General features: G+C 45.0%; 1 protein-coding gene across 2 annotated transcripts in view; it reads right to left on the bottom strand.

Annotated features, from left to right (window-relative positions):
• The window catches only part of ATM (ATM serine/threonine kinase), a 171988-nt gene that overhangs the window by 61429 nt on the left and 93044 nt on the right, over positions 1 to 17515 (bottom strand). For both annotated transcript variants that reach the window (XM_077298431.1, XM_077298432.1), the window contains exons 41-48: positions 8067 to 8155; positions 7221 to 7323; positions 5571 to 5719; positions 5370 to 5474; positions 3817 to 3936; positions 3382 to 3610; positions 1426 to 1593; positions 60 to 179 (exon numbers count right to left, since the gene is read on the bottom strand). In XM_077298431.1, coding sequence (XP_077154546.1) covers positions 60 to 179; positions 1426 to 1593; positions 3382 to 3610; positions 3817 to 3936; positions 5370 to 5474; positions 5571 to 5719; positions 7221 to 7323; positions 8067 to 8155 — 1083 coding nt within the window. The remainder of the gene's footprint in view (positions 1 to 59; positions 180 to 1425; positions 1594 to 3381; positions 3611 to 3816; positions 3937 to 5369; positions 5475 to 5570; positions 5720 to 7220; positions 7324 to 8066; positions 8156 to 17515) is intronic.

The raw sequence follows: 17515 nt of genomic DNA, 5'->3' as shown, positions 1-17515 counted from the left end.
AAACTAACTAACTCAAAATAACTGATGTCTGACTGAGGCCTTAATCAACCAAATCCTACCTTCTCCAGATAATTCTGCATAATGATTGTGGGACTCTCCAGACAAGTTTCTGCCAACCAGTGCCCACATAACCTCAAGCATTCAACATAAATCAGCTGAAGACTGGGATCATTCTCAACCTTGAAAAAAAATAAATAATAATTATAATAATAAACAAACAATTAATGTAAAACCATATGTACAAACAGCAAAAATAGTAAACTCTAAAGCTTAAAGACAGTAATAATCAGTGGGACTGTACTTTCAATAAGTTTTACTTGAAGAGTTAACCATTTTTCAGACAAAATTATCTAAAAATATATTGAATCCGTTTTAAGCTTTTTTTTTTAATTATGGTATAATACTGACAAAGCTAAAGGGTGTACACGACAAGAAATTGTCTGGTCAAATAATATTATTAGGTCATTAATATCGGATCCTGGGGGGTCTGACACCTGTTATCCCCACCGATCACTTGTTATTTGCTCTGGCTATAAACACTGAATGGAACTGCATTGCAGAGCTCAATTCACCGTGTAGCAGCTACTGCAGAGTGCTGCTGAATATGAGCTGTTCTTCAGCGCCAAGCAGCAGCCACTACACATTGCTCCTTTAATTGTTGACATCCGACCGCAAGCAACAGCCGATTTTGGGGATGCTGAGTATTGATGACCTGTCCCAGGGATACATACTCTATATAAGGTGCCTGGACAACCCCTTTAACACTTTTCTTGCCATCCCTGTAGCAAGGTTTTAGCTTAATAATTATTTTTTTCATAAATCATTAGTACATGTAAATGTAAATGACACTGGTAGTTTCAGTTTTTAGGCGAAACAAATAGAAACTTTTGCCGTCACCATATAAATTGTTCTAGGTTTATACATTAACAGATGTTTTGGGCTTTATTTGTATCAGGCACGCTTTAAAGAGGAGATGAAACTGAGAAAATGATCGCTCTCCAAAATGTTCCTCCAAACATTCTTCAAAAACATTTCCTTTTCAATTCCCTGAGAAATCAACTTTGCTGTTTATATGAGTTGTTTTAAATTTTTTTTTTTTTTTCTAAAGAGGTACTGAAAAACAAAAAGTTTATTTTTTTTAAAAAAGAACGTGCATGTGACTTTTTTTAAATTGATTTTCATAAAATCTTCTCTAAACTAGGCACTGGCAAATCAAAAGGCTGGAAAAAAATCTCTTCCAAAACTCTTTCACACCACTTTGGGTAAATAAAAAGAGAAAGTCCCCCTAAAAAGAATCATCTTCTGACACTGGTTGTACTTAAAAAAATAAATAAATAAATAATTATATATATCCTAATTTTTTTAACACCTCAAAAAAACTGCATGGAAACATAATCAAGAAGATCATGGTACTACATAACCAACCTCCAAACTATTGACTTCCAATTTGTCCACCATTTGTCGGAGTAGTCCTAATGCCAGGCTTTGCTCCTTTTTAGCCCAAAAGACTTGCGCTTCTTCAAGCTGCCATTGGGATACAAGGAACTGAGCAGAATTATGCTGTTTTATCTGGAACATGGCCTTTTCTGGCAGCTGTAAGATAAGACATAACCAAATAAAAAGTCAGTAAATTATTCAAATCAAAGTTATTCCAACTTTGAGTTGAGATGACGTTTTAGGCCACTGAACGAGATCTCAGGACCCTTCAGCTCTGGGGAAAGCCCAGTGGACACTTCACAACACAGGGAGACAGAGCAAGACGTCTTCTTCTTGGTCATACGACAAGTATGACCATCTACCTAGATATAGTTTACCTGCTTTATGTCTCATCTATCTAATGCTGCCATCGGTAGAGAGGGGTCAAAAGTGTTGGCAGATTAACTCCTTAAAGACGCAGCCAATATTTGCAATACAGCTTTCTACATTTCCAATAGCCACACTTCATATATTTTTTTTTGTCGGCATGGCAGAATGATGGCTTGTTTATTTCATTTTTCAGAATTAATTGTATGTTTATAGTACATCGATCACTATACAATTTTGATGTATTGAAAAATTTGAAAAAAAATAAAATAAAATGAGACAAAATAGTGAAAAAACAACAATCCAAAAACAGTCATTCTGAACAATTTTTGGGTGCGGTTAGGCGGTGGGGGGATTTATTTGAAACTAGATGGTGGCCCGATTCTAACGCATCGAGTATTCTAGAATATGCATGTATGTACGTCGCGCTGTGAGTGGGGGTTAAATTCCGCGCCAATATCGCTGATTGGTCGCACCCGGCAGGCCGATCAGCGAAGCGTGGTTCAAATCACGTATAGGCATAGGCAGCATCAATAGCAAAAAGTTGGTCCGGCATGGGGCGACACACTGGCAGGCACTGGCTGGAGGGGAGTAGGGAGGGGCCAATTCGCGGCCGGACTAAGCCTGTCGCTGATTGGTCGCAGCCGGCCAGCCGTGACCAATCAGCGACGTGGGATTTCCGTGACAGACAGACGGAATTGAGCCATAGACGATTATACAGATAGATGCGTTCATAGGACTGTAAAAGTAACCTGGCAATATGATTCATCAGTTTAGTATGATTATGAAGATATAAAATTTCAGTACATTTCTTTTATTATTATTTTAATGGCTTAAAAAAATTCCAAGCTTATAAATAAATAATTGGTTTGTGTTAGCATTTTCCAAAACATTTCCATTTTTTCATTTTCCTGTAAATGGAGGCATTATGGCGACCCAAAACATCCCCACAAAAAAAGGTGTTTGATCTTTATAGATTCTATGATACTGAATAAATGTTTTTTTGCTTTAATTCTGTTATATAACTTTTAGGTGGGGAAAAAGTAGTTGATTAAAATGTTTACGATTTTTTTTTCATTTTTTAATTTCTTGAATTTTTTTTTTTTTTTACTTTTCACATAATTTATTTTTATTAGTTTCTGTCGTGGACCTGAATCTGTAATTGTTGATTGTGGTTGGGCTTCACAACAGCACCTGGATGGCAGCAATGGGAACCTTCAGCAGACCCACGGCCTCCGGTCGGAAATACACCAGACCTTACATCTAACATATCGACACAATTAAATCCCTTGACAGATGACATGATCAGGAATACCAGAAATTCTCCATTAAAGGTCACCTGCTAGAAGTACAGCGCCACCTCAGAAACACTAAAATAGACCCAGACGGCAGACACCCCAGAGTACAGCAGGAATTAAGCACCATGATAGACCAAAGCTTCTAATATTAAAGGATTCCTTAATGAGGCGGTCCACTACATTGGGTTTGTCGATGGTGCTATCAGGTATTGTCTAGATTTGTTCATAGCACTGTTTTTGCAGCATTTTAAAATGGCAAAAAAAAATAAAGAAGAAGAACCTGGGTGTTGTTGGCGAGCCGAGATACCCTCGATAACTCCACCAGATGCTTGGTGAGGATTTGATTGAGGCAGTCCTGATTAGTGACGTTTTTCTCCAGCATGGTCTCAAGGATGACCGATCTAAGGGCAAGGACCGGCTCCTGGAAGGCAAAGTCGCTGTCTTTAAGAAGTTGAGACTGCTGCTGCCACGTTATGTAGAAGTCACTTAGCTGACATTCAGTGATGGGTCTGGAAAAATAAAATGACCAAAACCAAGGTTTATCCAAAAAGGCAAGGGTACATAGGACTACACGGACAATGATATACCGGTGGTGACAAGCCCCAGACATGTACAGTACTAGCGCTGAATTCCACTGAATGCCCCATATTTTGGGCTACATTCCATTGAGTTAGATATTACATTAAACTTATACATTACTTGGCATTTAACATACCTGGAAAACATCTGCCCGGCATTTGCCAGTTCACCGATGGCTTGTAGCCTGCACAGCGTGGGGTACAGACAATACACAGACTCCAGGCTGCCTTTACACAACTCCTCTACTTCTTTGACCCTACAGATAAAAGAAGCCATGACAGCTTGTATTCTGCTTGCATCAGATGGTTCTCTCTGCAGAATTAAAGGGAACCTGTCACCCTGTTTTATCAGTATGAGATAAAAATACCGTTAAATACCGAGTTTGCATCTCGGCTTCATAAAAATGGCCGCCGCGATCTCCATCTGCGCACGTGCGGCATCCCGCGGCCATTTTCCTGAAGACCCGGGCAGCAGAGCGCTCCATCTGCGCACGCGCGGCCTCAGGAAGATGGCCGCCCCCACCGATCACCAGGGGAATAGCGCAGATCGCGCTCTTTTTCTTCACCTGTGCTGTGGATTCGCCAGTTGGGCATGCGCAAACCACTACGCCACCAACGGAAAGATAAGCAAGATCTGGGGGAAGAAACAGCGATGTCACCACGCCCATTTGACCAGACCAGCCTGATTGACAGGCAAAAACGGCGACTTTGGTAAGGTATTTCGGCAGCATAGGTGGGGAATCAGGGTACACAAAATACACTATTGTAACGCACAGCTCAGGCCCTATTTAACGGTATTTTTATCTCATACTGAAAAAACGGGGTAACAGGTTCCCTTTAAATATCTTTTAAGATAATTGAATTTGTGGCGTCGAAGCGCCCCCCGAAGGCCAAGGATTATCTACTATTTGCAGAAGAGAGAAGCACATGCACAGCCACTTCTCCGAGATAGGACCACTTATGTAAAGGGGTGTTCTGTCTCTGCTCACTTTCGGCAACTGGAGGTGAGCAGGGCCAGCGGCATCGTGTTTAGAGATACCATAAATGTTCACATAACCTGTCCCACAGCAGATGTGACGTCACCGGCCATGCTCGCCTCCCAATGCCAGAATGCCCCAGGGGTGAGCCCCACATACATCAGACCTGTATGGTTATTGCACAAAGGTCTGATGTGGGAAAACCACTTTTAATGAAAATTAAAGGGAGTTTGTTGCCAGCGTTTTGCTATCTCATTGAAGAGCAGCATGATGTGGGATCAGAGATCCTGATTCCAGCGATGTATCACTTAGTTTACAGAATGCAGCAGTTGTGATACAATCACTGTTTTCTCTGCAGAGCTCAGAATGCTAAGCCTTCTCTACACCCGCCCACACCACTGATTGGCAGATTTCAGTATACATTGTGCATCTTCAGCCAATCAGTGATGGGGGCGGGGTAACTGTCAATGCTGCACTGACACAAGTTAGTTAGATCATGCGCTGCGCATGATCTAACTAACTTGCTGGAGCCTGGCGACCCGGATGTCATCTGTCAGAATCGCTGAACACTCAGAGGTGATCGCTCGCGTACAGCTCCTGTGCGCCCAAAATCTCCCGGACGCATCCATACGTCCAAGGCTGGTAAGTACTCAATTGAAGAATTCTATATTGTACAAAAGCCATACGGAAAATAAGTGTAAATCCTGAAATACCTGGCAAATTTAATGTGGTCCTGAAAGGTGGGGAATTCTTTGTCTCTTAGGGACTGAATAGCACAATACAGAGATTCGTGATAGCCAGGTCCTGCACTGTCATTTCTGAAATAAAAAGGAAGAGGAGAAAAGGTATAAATATGGCAAATACGGCAACTGTAGAAATTCTGTCCATATAAAAGAACACGGTTCAACCATTACTTATAGGATGGACTCTGATCCCACTGCTTATTCCTCCACGCTGCCTGAAAGTGGATCTCCTGCAGCTCTGAAGACCACTCTGGATTCTCATGCTCAAGACCCCGCAGGTAAGTAGACAGCATGTGGCACAAGCCAAAGTTTTGTAAGGCCTGAAAGGAAATATTCATAGAAAACGTGTTATCATAGAAAATAAACAGTGACGGAAGCCACAAACTTAAAGAAGCCCCCTCCTCCTCCTTCCATCAAAATGGTAATCCTCTTAATATATTGCAGACATTATGTTATATAGCACACTGTACTTATAATTTCTCTTTATCATTAGGTCTATGACCTCACGTGATTAAAAACTGATTAGCTGAATCCTTCTAAGCTCTATGTGGAAACAAGAAGTCTACTTTCCCTCCATGAGTCATCATTAGAAGTACAATTCTATATCACTGCTAAGCCCCTATCAGCCCAGCTCCACCTCCTCTTCAACTCTTGACCCAGCTGCTCCCCCTCCTCTCTGCTAGGGACTTAGCAGTGATGTAGAATTGTAGTTCTAATGATGACTACTAGAAGGAAAATAAACTTTTTTTTTTCTGCTTTATGCAGCACCCAGGAGTAATGAAAAGGGGTTGTCCATCTCTCAGCTCTCAAAAGCATATATTTGAGGCTAAAAGTAATTTTGTGCAATTCATTAAAAATGGTGCGGGGGTTTTGCCTTTACCGGCTCTTTGTTTCTCTGCACATTTACCTTTGATATGATCTGTAGTCATCAATCGGATAAGAGCTATAAGAGTTAGAAGCTCTTCCAATCAACATGAAAAATGAGCTCGCTTACGGATTCTCAGTACAAGATAGTAGCTATTAAAACCTCAGATTACAAAAATGATTATTAACCAAAAACACATTCATTAAAATAAAAAAAATAAAATAAATTTGTCCCTAAAGGTTGACAACTCCTTTAATAATGGTCCGGTACTGGACGACCCCCCTAAATAGGTATTCATATATTAGTAAGTTGTGGCATATAATTGAGATTACTTAATGTTGTCATCAATTCATGATCGAAGGAGGTCCAACCTATAGCGTCCCCTTCATAGTGCCGCTCCCGTACACCTGGCAGGAGACTGCAGCCGCTCCCGTTTACATGCATGGAGCTGTGCGGCAGTAAAAGCCGTGATGCAGAGAGGAATTGATGAAGGGGACGCAGCATTGGAGCATTCTGATGATCGGGGGGGATTGTAGTGATCAGGCTGTAAGCTTATCAGGCTTATCACAGTCACTGTAAGGCTGTGTGCCCACGTTCAGGATTTTTAGCATTGTTTCGACGGTTTTCCGCTGCAAAAACGCTAAAAAAAACCGCTTACATTAAGCATCCCATTATTAGAATGCATTCCGCAATTTATGTGCCCATGCTGCATTTTTTGGCGCAAAAAAAGGCATAGCGGAAAAAAACGCAGAATGTTCATTAATTTGGAGGAAAGTCTGCGGATTTGACACTATATAATTGCATTGGGAAGCTCAGGAGATAAATGCGAAAAATCTGCGCAAAAAAATGTGTAAATTATGCGAACAATCCTGAATTTGGGCACATAGCTTAAGAAATGTTCTGACTGCAGTCATCAATACATAAATATACAAAAATGGAGCACAGAGAACAATTACCTGCATGATGCCGGCCTGCCGAGTCGCTGGAGTCAGATTGGTCTCCAGGTCATAAGTAACCAAGGCTTTCCCCCACATGGCTTCATGTTCATATGTTCGGATCCTGATGCAAAGAAATAAGTATGTTGGTTATTTTATTTATTTTTAATCTTGGGCTTAGGGGGTGCCCGTCACCGGGTTTTTCCCATATAAAGTACGACCACCACCATTAGAGCATCTTTTACAGCATACGGGAATGGTGTAACAAAAAGTCTGAAATCCCATCTGCAGATCCCAAAAATTAGCTTTTATTATACTCGCACACACTGCGGTCCTGTCCGATGGGCATCTCTGCTCTCGATCCGGTGGCTGATATCTGCTTGTGATTGGCATCCTCCTTCCATGATTAATGTGGAGGACGTGTCCTACGTCACACACACAGTGATCTCCAGCGCAGGTGCTCCTCTCTGCCCTGCCAAGGGTAGAGCAATGTACTGTAGAGCACATGCGCCAGCTTTACTTCCAGGTCATCAGCGCCATCTTGCCTTTTCCGGCACATGTGCTCTATAGTACTTCATTGTGCCCCTCGTTATCGCAGAGAGAAGCGAGCCTGCGCAGGACTGTGATGGAGGACACTGTGCGGATGACGTAGGACGCGTCATCCACAAGAAGCAGAGAAAGAAGGACAGCGATCTTGAGAAGAGGAGACGCCGGACTAAGACCGGAGATGCCCATCGTACTTGACATTCTTGTATGCTGTACAAGAGGCCCTAATGGTGGTGGCCGCACTTTATATGGGAAAAACCTGGTGACTGGTTCCCTTTAAACTCCTAGAAGTCAAAATTTTAGCATGGATGTACGTCTGACCTTGCAAGGGGGTGAAGCATTTTTCCACCACCACATCCATACAAGCTGTCAGGTTCTCCAATACTCCTGTAAATGTCCATCATGACATCCTAATAAGCATAAAAAAAGTTCAAAATCTGTTATTGATATACTGGTCAGAGGAAAGCACGTATTCCTCCCTGTGAATTGCTGTACATGAACATTTCTATATACGTATAATAAAGAGGAAAGGCTTTGCTGGGGGCGGGTAGCAAGGAAATCCTAAAAATGATAGTTGATTCTGGTCTTAAACCAATTTTTTTTAATTGTTTGTGTATAATGTGGGCCTGGATAATGCTGGGACGTCGGAGGTGATGGAGGAAAGGGTTGGTGTGAATGTGAAAGCATTTCTATACACTAGGGATCTACCAGTCACAGTAGTGGTATCACTGCTCACCTAGTAGGAAGGTCTGAGTTAGTCTTCATATGTCCAATAGTAAGCCATCAGAGGCAGCGTGAAATTGCAAAAATGCTGTTTTTTTTTTAATATAAATTGTGATATCAAAATAAAAACAATATCAAGGTGTTTAAAAACATATTTAGCATAAGTACCAATTTTAAACTGGTGGTTTAATAAAATTATTTAAAAACAGGATTTTTGGTTGCTTACCGTAAAATCTGTTTCTCGGAGCCTTCATTGGGGGACACAGGAACCATGGGTGTATGCTGCTGCCACTAGGAGGCTGACACTATGCAAATAAAAAAGTTAGCTCCTCCTCTGCAGTGTACACCCCACCGACAGGAAGTAGGATATTCAGTTAGTGAGAAAGCAGTAGGAGAAGCAACGTGTAAACGAGAAAGAATAATAATATAATAATAATCTTTATTTATATAGTGCCAACAAATTTAAGCAGCGCTTTACAGTTTAAAAGTTTCAAACACTCAAAGAGCGTTCAAAGAACTCAAACGTTAACAGTATAACACAATAAACAGAGCTGTTCAACTTGGGGGGGGGTGCTGTGTCCCCCAATGAAGGCTCCGAGAAACAGATTTTACGGTAAGCAACCAAAAATCCTGTTTTCTCTATCGCCTCTCATTGGGGGACACAGGAACCATAGGACGTCCCAAAGCAGTCCCTGGGGTGGGAACAGCAGAAAAACTCCATTCAGGTCGGAGGACTCACCACTGCCGCCTGCAAGATCCTTCCGCCTAGGTTGGCAACTGCCGAAGCGTAGGTATGGAGCTTATAACCTTTGGCAAAAGAGTGAACGGAACACCAGGTTGCCGCCTAGCAAAGTTGTAGGGCGGATGCCCCATGGTGTACCGCCCAGGAGGCGCCCACTGCCCGGGGCAGAGTGAGTCTTAATCCCAGGAGGAGTCACTCTATTCTTGACCCGGTGAGCCTCCAGAATGGCAGGTCTGATCCAGAGAACAATCATAACCTTGGAGGCCGGCAGGCCTCTTGGCGTGCCGTCTGGAATGACAAAAAGACAGTCCGTCTTCCTAAAGAAGGCGGTCCTAGACAAATAGATCCTCACCGCCCTGACCAGGTCTAGCCTGTTCAGCGAACGCCCCAGAGAATCGATCGGAGCAGGACAAAGGTGGAAATAACGATCTTATTCAAGTAAAAGGAGGACATCGCCCTGGGAAGAAAAGGCGACGTGCTATGATCTGGTGGCCTAGGAGCAGCATGGGACGTACTCTGGAGAAGGTGGTACCTGTACTGACCGCAGACCCTGAACTTAACACCACAACTAGAAGTAGCCGTGGAATGTACCTAACACTCCCTGGACATCTCGACACAGCCGGAGGACTAATTACCCCTAGAGATAGAAAAGGGAAAACTATCTTGCCTCAGAGAAAATCCCCAAAGGATAGACAGCCCCCCACAAATATAGACTGTGAGAGGAGAGGGAAATAACATACGCAGACTGAAATCAGAATTTAGCAAAGGAGGCCACTTCTAGCTAAATAGAAAGGATAGGACAGAGTACTATGCGGTCAGTATTAAAACCCTAGAAAATATCCACCACAGAAAATACAAAATCTCCACATCTAACTAAAGGCATGGAGGGTATATCTGCATCTCCAGAGATACCAGCTTGGCTGAACAAATCCTTATACAGACCAAGCTGGACAAAACAAAACATGGAAAATAACTAGAACGATCAGGCCCACTGCATGTGGACTGCAAAAAACAAAGTCAGAACTTATCTTTGTTGAAATGAACAGCAAGCAAGAGAGACCAGGCAGGGAAGTGAATCCTACAGGAAACAATGGACAACTGGCATTAACCAAAGGGTCAAGCAAGACTAAATAGCCCAGTCAGAATTGCAGTAAGTGGACACACCTGATGAATGCTGCGATCCAAAGACAGCAGCGCTACCACTTATAACCACCGGAGGGAGCCCAAGAGCAGAATTCACAACAGTACCCCCCCCCTTGAGGAGGGGTCACCGAACCCTCACCAGAGCCCCCAGGCCGATCAGGACGAGCCAAAGGAAAGGCACAAACCAAATCGTCAGCATGAACATCGGACGCAACAACCCAAGAATTATCCTCCTGGCCATAACCCTTCCATTTGACAAGATACTGAAGCCTCCGCCTCGAAAAACGAGAATCCAAAATCTTCTCAACCACATACTCCAACTCCCCATCAACCAACACCGGGGCAGGAGGATCAACCGAGGGAACAACAGGCACCACATATTTCCGCAACAAAGATCTATGAAAAACATTATGAATGGAAAAATAGGCAGGAAGGGCCAAACGAAACGACACCGGATAGACAATCTCAGAAATCCTATAAGGACCAATAAACCGAGGCTTGAACTTAGGGGAAGAAACCTTCATAGGAACATGACGGGAAGACAACCAGACCAAATCCCCAACCCGAACCTGGGAACCAACACACCGACGACGGTTAGCAAAACGCTAAGCCTCCTCCTGAGACAACACCAAATTGTCCACAACATGAGCCCAAATCTGCTGCAACCTGTCAACCACAGAGTCCACCCCAGGACAATCAGAAGGCTCAACCTGCCCTGAAGAAAAACGAGGATGAAAACCAGAATTACAAAAGAAGGGTGAAACCAAGGTAGCAGAACTAGCCCGACTATTAAGGGCAAAGTCGGCCAATGGCAAGAAAGCCACCCAATCGTCCTGATCAGCAGACACAAAGCATCTCAAATAAGTTTCCAAAGTCTGATTAGTTCGCTCGGTTTGGCCATTTGTCTGAGGATGAAACGCGGAAGAAAAAGACAAATCAATGCCCAGCCTAGCACAAAAGGCTCGCCAAAACCTAGAAACAAACTGAGAACCTGTGTCGGACACAATATTCTCCGGAATGCCATGCAAACGAACCACATGCTGAAAAAACAACGGAACCAAATCAGAAGAGGAAGGCAATTTAGGCAAAGGTACCAAATGAACCATCTTAGAAAACCGGTCACAAACCACCCCGATAACCGACATCCTCTGGGAAACCGGAAGATCTGAAATAAAATCCATAGAAATATGCGTCCAAGGCCTCTCAGGGACCGGCAAAGGCAAAAGCAACCCACTAGCGCGGGAACAGCAAGGCTTGGCCCGCGCACAAGTCCCACATGACTGCACAAAAGAACGCACATCCCGTGACAAAGAAGGCCACCAAAAGGACCTACCAACCAAATCTCTGGTACCAAAAATCCCAGGATGGTCAGCCAACACAGAACAATGAACCTCAGAAATCACTTTACTAGTCCATCTGTCAGGAACAAACAGTTTCCCCACTGGACAGCGATCAGGCTTATCAGCCTGAAACTCCTGAAGAGCCCGTCGTAAATCAGGGGAGATGGCAGAAAGAATCACCCCTTCCTTCAGAATGCCGCCCGGCTCAAGGACCCCAGGAGAATCAAGCAAAAAGCTCCTAGAGAGGGCATCCGCCTTAACATTCTTAGAACCTGGAAGGTACGAGACCACAAAATCAAAACGGGAGAAAAACAGGGACCATCGGGCCTGTCTAGGATTCAGCCGTTTGGCAGACTCGAGGTAAATCAGATTCTTATGATCAGTCAAGACCACAATACGGCGCTTGGCCCCCTCAAGCCAATGACGCCACTCCTCAAATGCCCACTTCATAGCCAACAACTCACGATTGCCGACATCATAATTGCGTTCCGCAGGCGAAAACTTTCGAGAAAAGAAGGCACACGGTTTCAACAAGGAACCATCAGAATTCCTCTGAGACAAAACGGCCCCTGCCCCAATCTCAGAAGCGTCAACCTCAACCTGAAATGGAAGGGAGACATCCGGCTGACGCAACACCGGGGCAGAAGTAAATCGGCGTTTAAGCTCCTGAAAGGCAGAAACAGCCGCAGAGGACCAATTCGCCACATCAGCGCCCTTCTTCGTCAAATCGGTCAGGGGTTTAACCACACTGGAGAAGTTGGCAATGAAACGGCGATAAAAATTAGCAAAGCCCAAAAATTTCTGAAGGCTCTTCACAGAAGTGGGCTGGATCCAATCATGAATGGCCTGAACCTTAACCGGATCCATTTCTATAGATGAGGGAGAAAAAATGAAGCCCAAAAAAGAAACCTTCTGTACTCCAAAGAGGCACTTAGACCCCTTCACGAACAAAGCATTATCACGGAGGATCTGAAATACCACCCTGACCTGTTTCACATGAGACTCCCAATCATCTGAAAAAATCAAAATATCATCCAAATATACAATCATGAATTTATCAAGATAATTCCGAAATACATCATGCATGAAGGACTGAAACACAGATGGGGCATTAGAGAGCCCGAATGGCATCACAAGGTATTCAAAATGGCCCTTGGGCGTATTAAACGCAGTTTTCCCATTCGTCACCCTTCTTAATACGAACAAGATTATATGCCCCTCGAAGGTCAATCTTAGTAAACCAACTAGCCCCCTTAATCCTAGCAAACAAATCAGAAAGCAAAGGCAAAGGGTATTGGAATTTGACCGTGATTTTATTCAAGAGGCGATAATCAATACAGGGTCTCAAGGAGCCATCCTTCTTGGCAACAAAAAAAAAACCTGCTCCCAATGGTGAAGAAGATGGCCGAATATGCCCCTTCTCCAAAGATTCCTTAACATAACTCCGCATAGCGGCATGTTCTGGCACAGACAGGTTAAAAAGTCGGCCCTTAGGGAACTTACCACCTGGAATCAAGTCGATAGCACAATCACAGTCCCTATGCGGTGGAAGGGAACTGGACTTGGGCTCATCAAATACATCCTGGAAATCTGACAAAAACTCAGGAATTTCAGAAGAGGGGGAGGAGGTAATTGACATCAAAGGAACGTCACCATGAACCCCCTTACAACCCCAACTAGTCACAGACATAGATTTCCAATCTAATACCGGATTATGCACCTGTAACCATGGGAAACCCAGCACAATAGCATCATGCAAATTATGCAACACCAGAAAACGACAATCTTACTGATGAGCTGGGGCCATACACATGGTCAGCTGTGTCCAAAACTGAGGTTTATTTTTAGCCAGCGGTGTAGCATCAATGCCCCTCAAAGGAATAGGACTCTGCAAAGGCTGCAAAGGGAACCCACAACGTCTGGCAAATTCTAAGTCCATTAAGTTTAAAGCGGCGCCTGAATCCACAAATGCCATGACAGAAAATGACGATAATGAGCAGATCAGGGTCACAGATAACAGAAATTTAGGTTGTACAGTACTGATGGTAACAGAACTAGCGATTCTCTTAGTACGCTTAGGGCAATCAGAAATAACATGAGCAGAATCGCCGCAGTAAAAACACAACCTATTCTGACGTCTGAATCCTTGTCGTTCAGCTCTAGACACAACCCTATCACACTGCATAGGCTCAGGACTCCGCTCGGAAGACAACGCCACAGCGCGCACAACTCTGCACTCGCGTAAGCGCCGATCAATCTGAATGGCCAGAGACATAGAATCACTCAGACCAGCAGGTGTGGGAAACCCCACCATAACATCTTTAACAGATTCCGAAAGACCCTTTCTGAAAATTGCAGCCAAGGCATCCTCATTCCATCTAGTCAGCACAGACCATTTTCTAAATTTCTGGCAATATAATTCTGCCGCTTCTTGACCCTGAGACAGGGCCAACAAGGTCTTCTCAGCATGATCCACTGAATTAGGTTCATCATACAATAACCCTAGCGCTTAAAAAAAGGTGTCTACATTAAGCAAAGCAGGATTTCCAGCTTCCAGGGAGAATGCCCAATCCTGAGGGTCACCGCGCAGCAGAGAGATGACTATTTTAACCTGCTGGATGGGATGACCAGAGGAACGGGGTTTCAGAGCTAAAAACAGTTTACAGTTATTTTTAAAGCTCATAAATTTGGACCTGTCCCCAAAAAACAAATCAGGAGTTGGAATTCTAGCCTCTAAAACCGGAGTCTGAACGATATAATCGGAAATACCCTGTACTCTAGCAGCAAGCTGGTCCACACGAGAAGCCAATCCTTGAACATCCATACCAGCGCCAAACTCCTGAACCACCCAGAGGTAAAGAGGAAAGAAAAGGCACAACAGACTACAGAAAAAAAAATGGCTCAGCACTTTCCTTCTTCTGAGATGCAATTAACTCATTATTGGCCAGTTGTACTTTATGATCTGGTGGCCTAGGAGCAGCATGGGACGTACTCTGGAGAAGGTGGTACCTGTACTGACCGCAGACCCTGAACTTAACACCACAACTAGAAGTAGCCGTGGAATGTACCTAACACTCCCTGGACATCTCGACACAGCCGGAGGACTAATTACCCCTAGAGATAGAAAAGGGGAAACTATCTTGCCTCAGAGAAAATCCCCAAAGGATAGACAGCCCCCCACAAATATAGACTGTGAGAGGAGAGGGAAATAACATACGCAGACTGAAATCAGAATTTAGCAAAGGAGGCCACTTCTAGCTAAATAGAAAGGATAGGACAGAGTACTATGCGGTCAGTATTAAAACCGTAGAAAATATCCACCACAGAAAATACAAAATCTCCACATCTAACTAAAGGCATGGAGGGTATATCTGCATCTCCAGAGATACCAGCTTGGCTGAACAAATCCTTATACAGACCAAGCTGGAGAAAACAAAACATGGAAAATAACTTGAACGGTCAGGCCCACTGCATGTGGACTGCAGAAAACAAAGTCAGAACTTATCTTTGTTGAAATGAACAGCAAGCAAGAGAGACCAGGCAGGGAAGTGAATCCTCCAGGAAACAATGGACAACTGGCACTAACCAAAGGGTCAAGCAAGACTAAATAGCCCAGTCAGAATTGCAATAAGTGGACACACCTGATGAATGCTGCGATCCAAAGACAGCAGCGCTACCACTTATAACCACCGGAGGGAGCCCAAGAGCAGAATTCACAACAGCGACGAAGGCCGTAAAACTACCCTATCCTGGTGAAGAACCAAGAAATGGGGCGACAGGAGAGAGCCACCAACTCCGAGGTGCGTGGAGATGGCCACCAGAAACGCCACCTTGCAGGCCAGAACAGACAGTGAGGCTCATGGGGAGGCTCAAGGGGGGGAACTCCACTGAGCCTCCAGAACAAGATTGAGGTCCCAGGGATCCACGGGAGTGTGGTACGGGAGAGCCGCATGCGCCACTTGGAGAAAAGTTCTGATCTGAGAACGGGACGGATATAAATCTTCGTACCGTGATAGCCAGTAGCTAAGGACTTCTGAAAGGGACTTTAGAAAAAGGATGGAAAGGGTTGCTATCTGACCCTTCAGAGAACTAAGGGCAAGGCCAGCATCAAGTCCCGCCTAGAGAAAACGGCCAAAATGGGAGGTTTCAAAAGCAAAGCTGTTAACTTGAGCCACCAAGAACTCTGCGGCAGATGGGTCCCTGGTACAGAAGATCTGGCCTGACTGGGGGCCCCCAGTGGGAGTCAGCGAGGAGATGGACGATCTCAGCGAACCAGAACCTTCTGGGCCAATCTGGTGCGGTCAGAATGACCGGCACCCCATCCGCATTGATCTTCAACAGCCTGGGAAGAAAGGGAAGGGAGGAACAGATAGGGAAGTACAAATTGCGACCCAGGAAGTGTCAAAGTATCGGTATCCACAACAAGAGGATCGCGGACTTGGAAACAAACGGTGGAACCTTCCTAAGCAGTCGGGACGCCAGGAGATCCGCGTCCGGAGTTCCTCATCAAAGGCAAATTTGAAGGAAGACCTCCTGAAGCAGGGACCATTGTCCTGCCGCAAGGCCCTCGTGGCAGAGAAAACACTGCGGCCTAGTTGTCCATGCCGGGAATATGCACTGCGGATAGTGCTGAAACCGTCGCATCTGCCCAGAGGAGGATCTTGGATACCTCCGCCATTGCCAAGAGACTGATTCCCTCCCTGGCGATTGACATAAGCCACAGCCGAGGCATTGGACATCTGGATTCTGACTGGCAGACATCTGAGAAGCCTTTCCCAGTGACTCAGGGATAGAAGAAAGGCCCCTATCTCAAGGGTGTCGATCGGCAGAGAGGACTCTTGCTCCGACCAACGCCCCCTTCAATGACCGATGGCGAGAAACCGCACCCCAGCTGGGAAGGCTGGTGACCGTCGTCACCACCTGCCTTGGGAGGACCGGAACTGGGAAATGAGAGGGGATGACAGCCACCAGTTGAGAGGCTATTAGAATTGGATGGAAAGTAGGATCGGAGGATCCAGAGACAGCACAGACGTGTCCCACTGAGGAAGGATGGCCTGCTGAAATGGTCTCAAGTGGAACAGCGCAAAAGAGAACGCTTACGGAGCTGTCACCATGCATCATAGGACCGTCATAGCTGAACGGAAGGAAGGCAGCCGAGGGCCCTGCAGAGAGCGAACTCCGTATGGAGAATTGCCCGATTCTCGAGAAGAAAACCCCCCGGCGGTGTCGAACAACATGCCTAAGAGGACGAGAAGCTGACTCGGAACAAGACAAGACTTTGTTCTGTTGGCCAGCCACCAGAAACGGGACAGGGAGTCGAGGACAATGGTCAGACTCTCCTGGGCCTGAGAGAGGGGCAGAGGCTTGATGAGGATGACTTCAAGGTATGGAATGAGCACTAGGCCCCTGATCCTCAAGAAAAATTAGGACATGGTGCAAGGCATCTTGAATGTCCATGGAGCACGGGAATTCCTGTGGATCCATGGAAGCCAGGACTGAACAGAGGAACTTCATCCTGAAATGCCGCAGGCGGAACCTTCTGTTCACTAACTTCAGAGACAGAATGGGTCGAACTGCGCCGCTCTTCTTCGGCACTACAAGCAGGTTTGAATATTAACCTGTGAAAAGTACCTGATGTGGGACGGAGACAATAACCACTGAACAAAGAAGGAAGGTAATGGACGCAAAGAAACCTGGGATCAGAGGAGGATTTTTAGAGGGCGGGATTCGAAGAAGCGATTCCGGGGCCGCGAAGCAAACTCTACCTTGTATCCAGAGGATACCACCTCCCTGATCTAAGCGTCCTCCGCCGAGGCCAGCCA

This window comes from Ranitomeya variabilis, chromosome 3, assembly GCF_051348905.1.
Source record: "Ranitomeya variabilis isolate aRanVar5 chromosome 3, aRanVar5.hap1, whole genome shotgun sequence".
In the NCBI taxonomy this organism is placed as follows: Eukaryota; Metazoa; Chordata; class Amphibia; order Anura; family Dendrobatidae; genus Ranitomeya; species Ranitomeya variabilis.
Note: the sequence above shows the minus strand (reverse complement) of the source record. Positions and strands in the feature narration are given on the sequence as shown.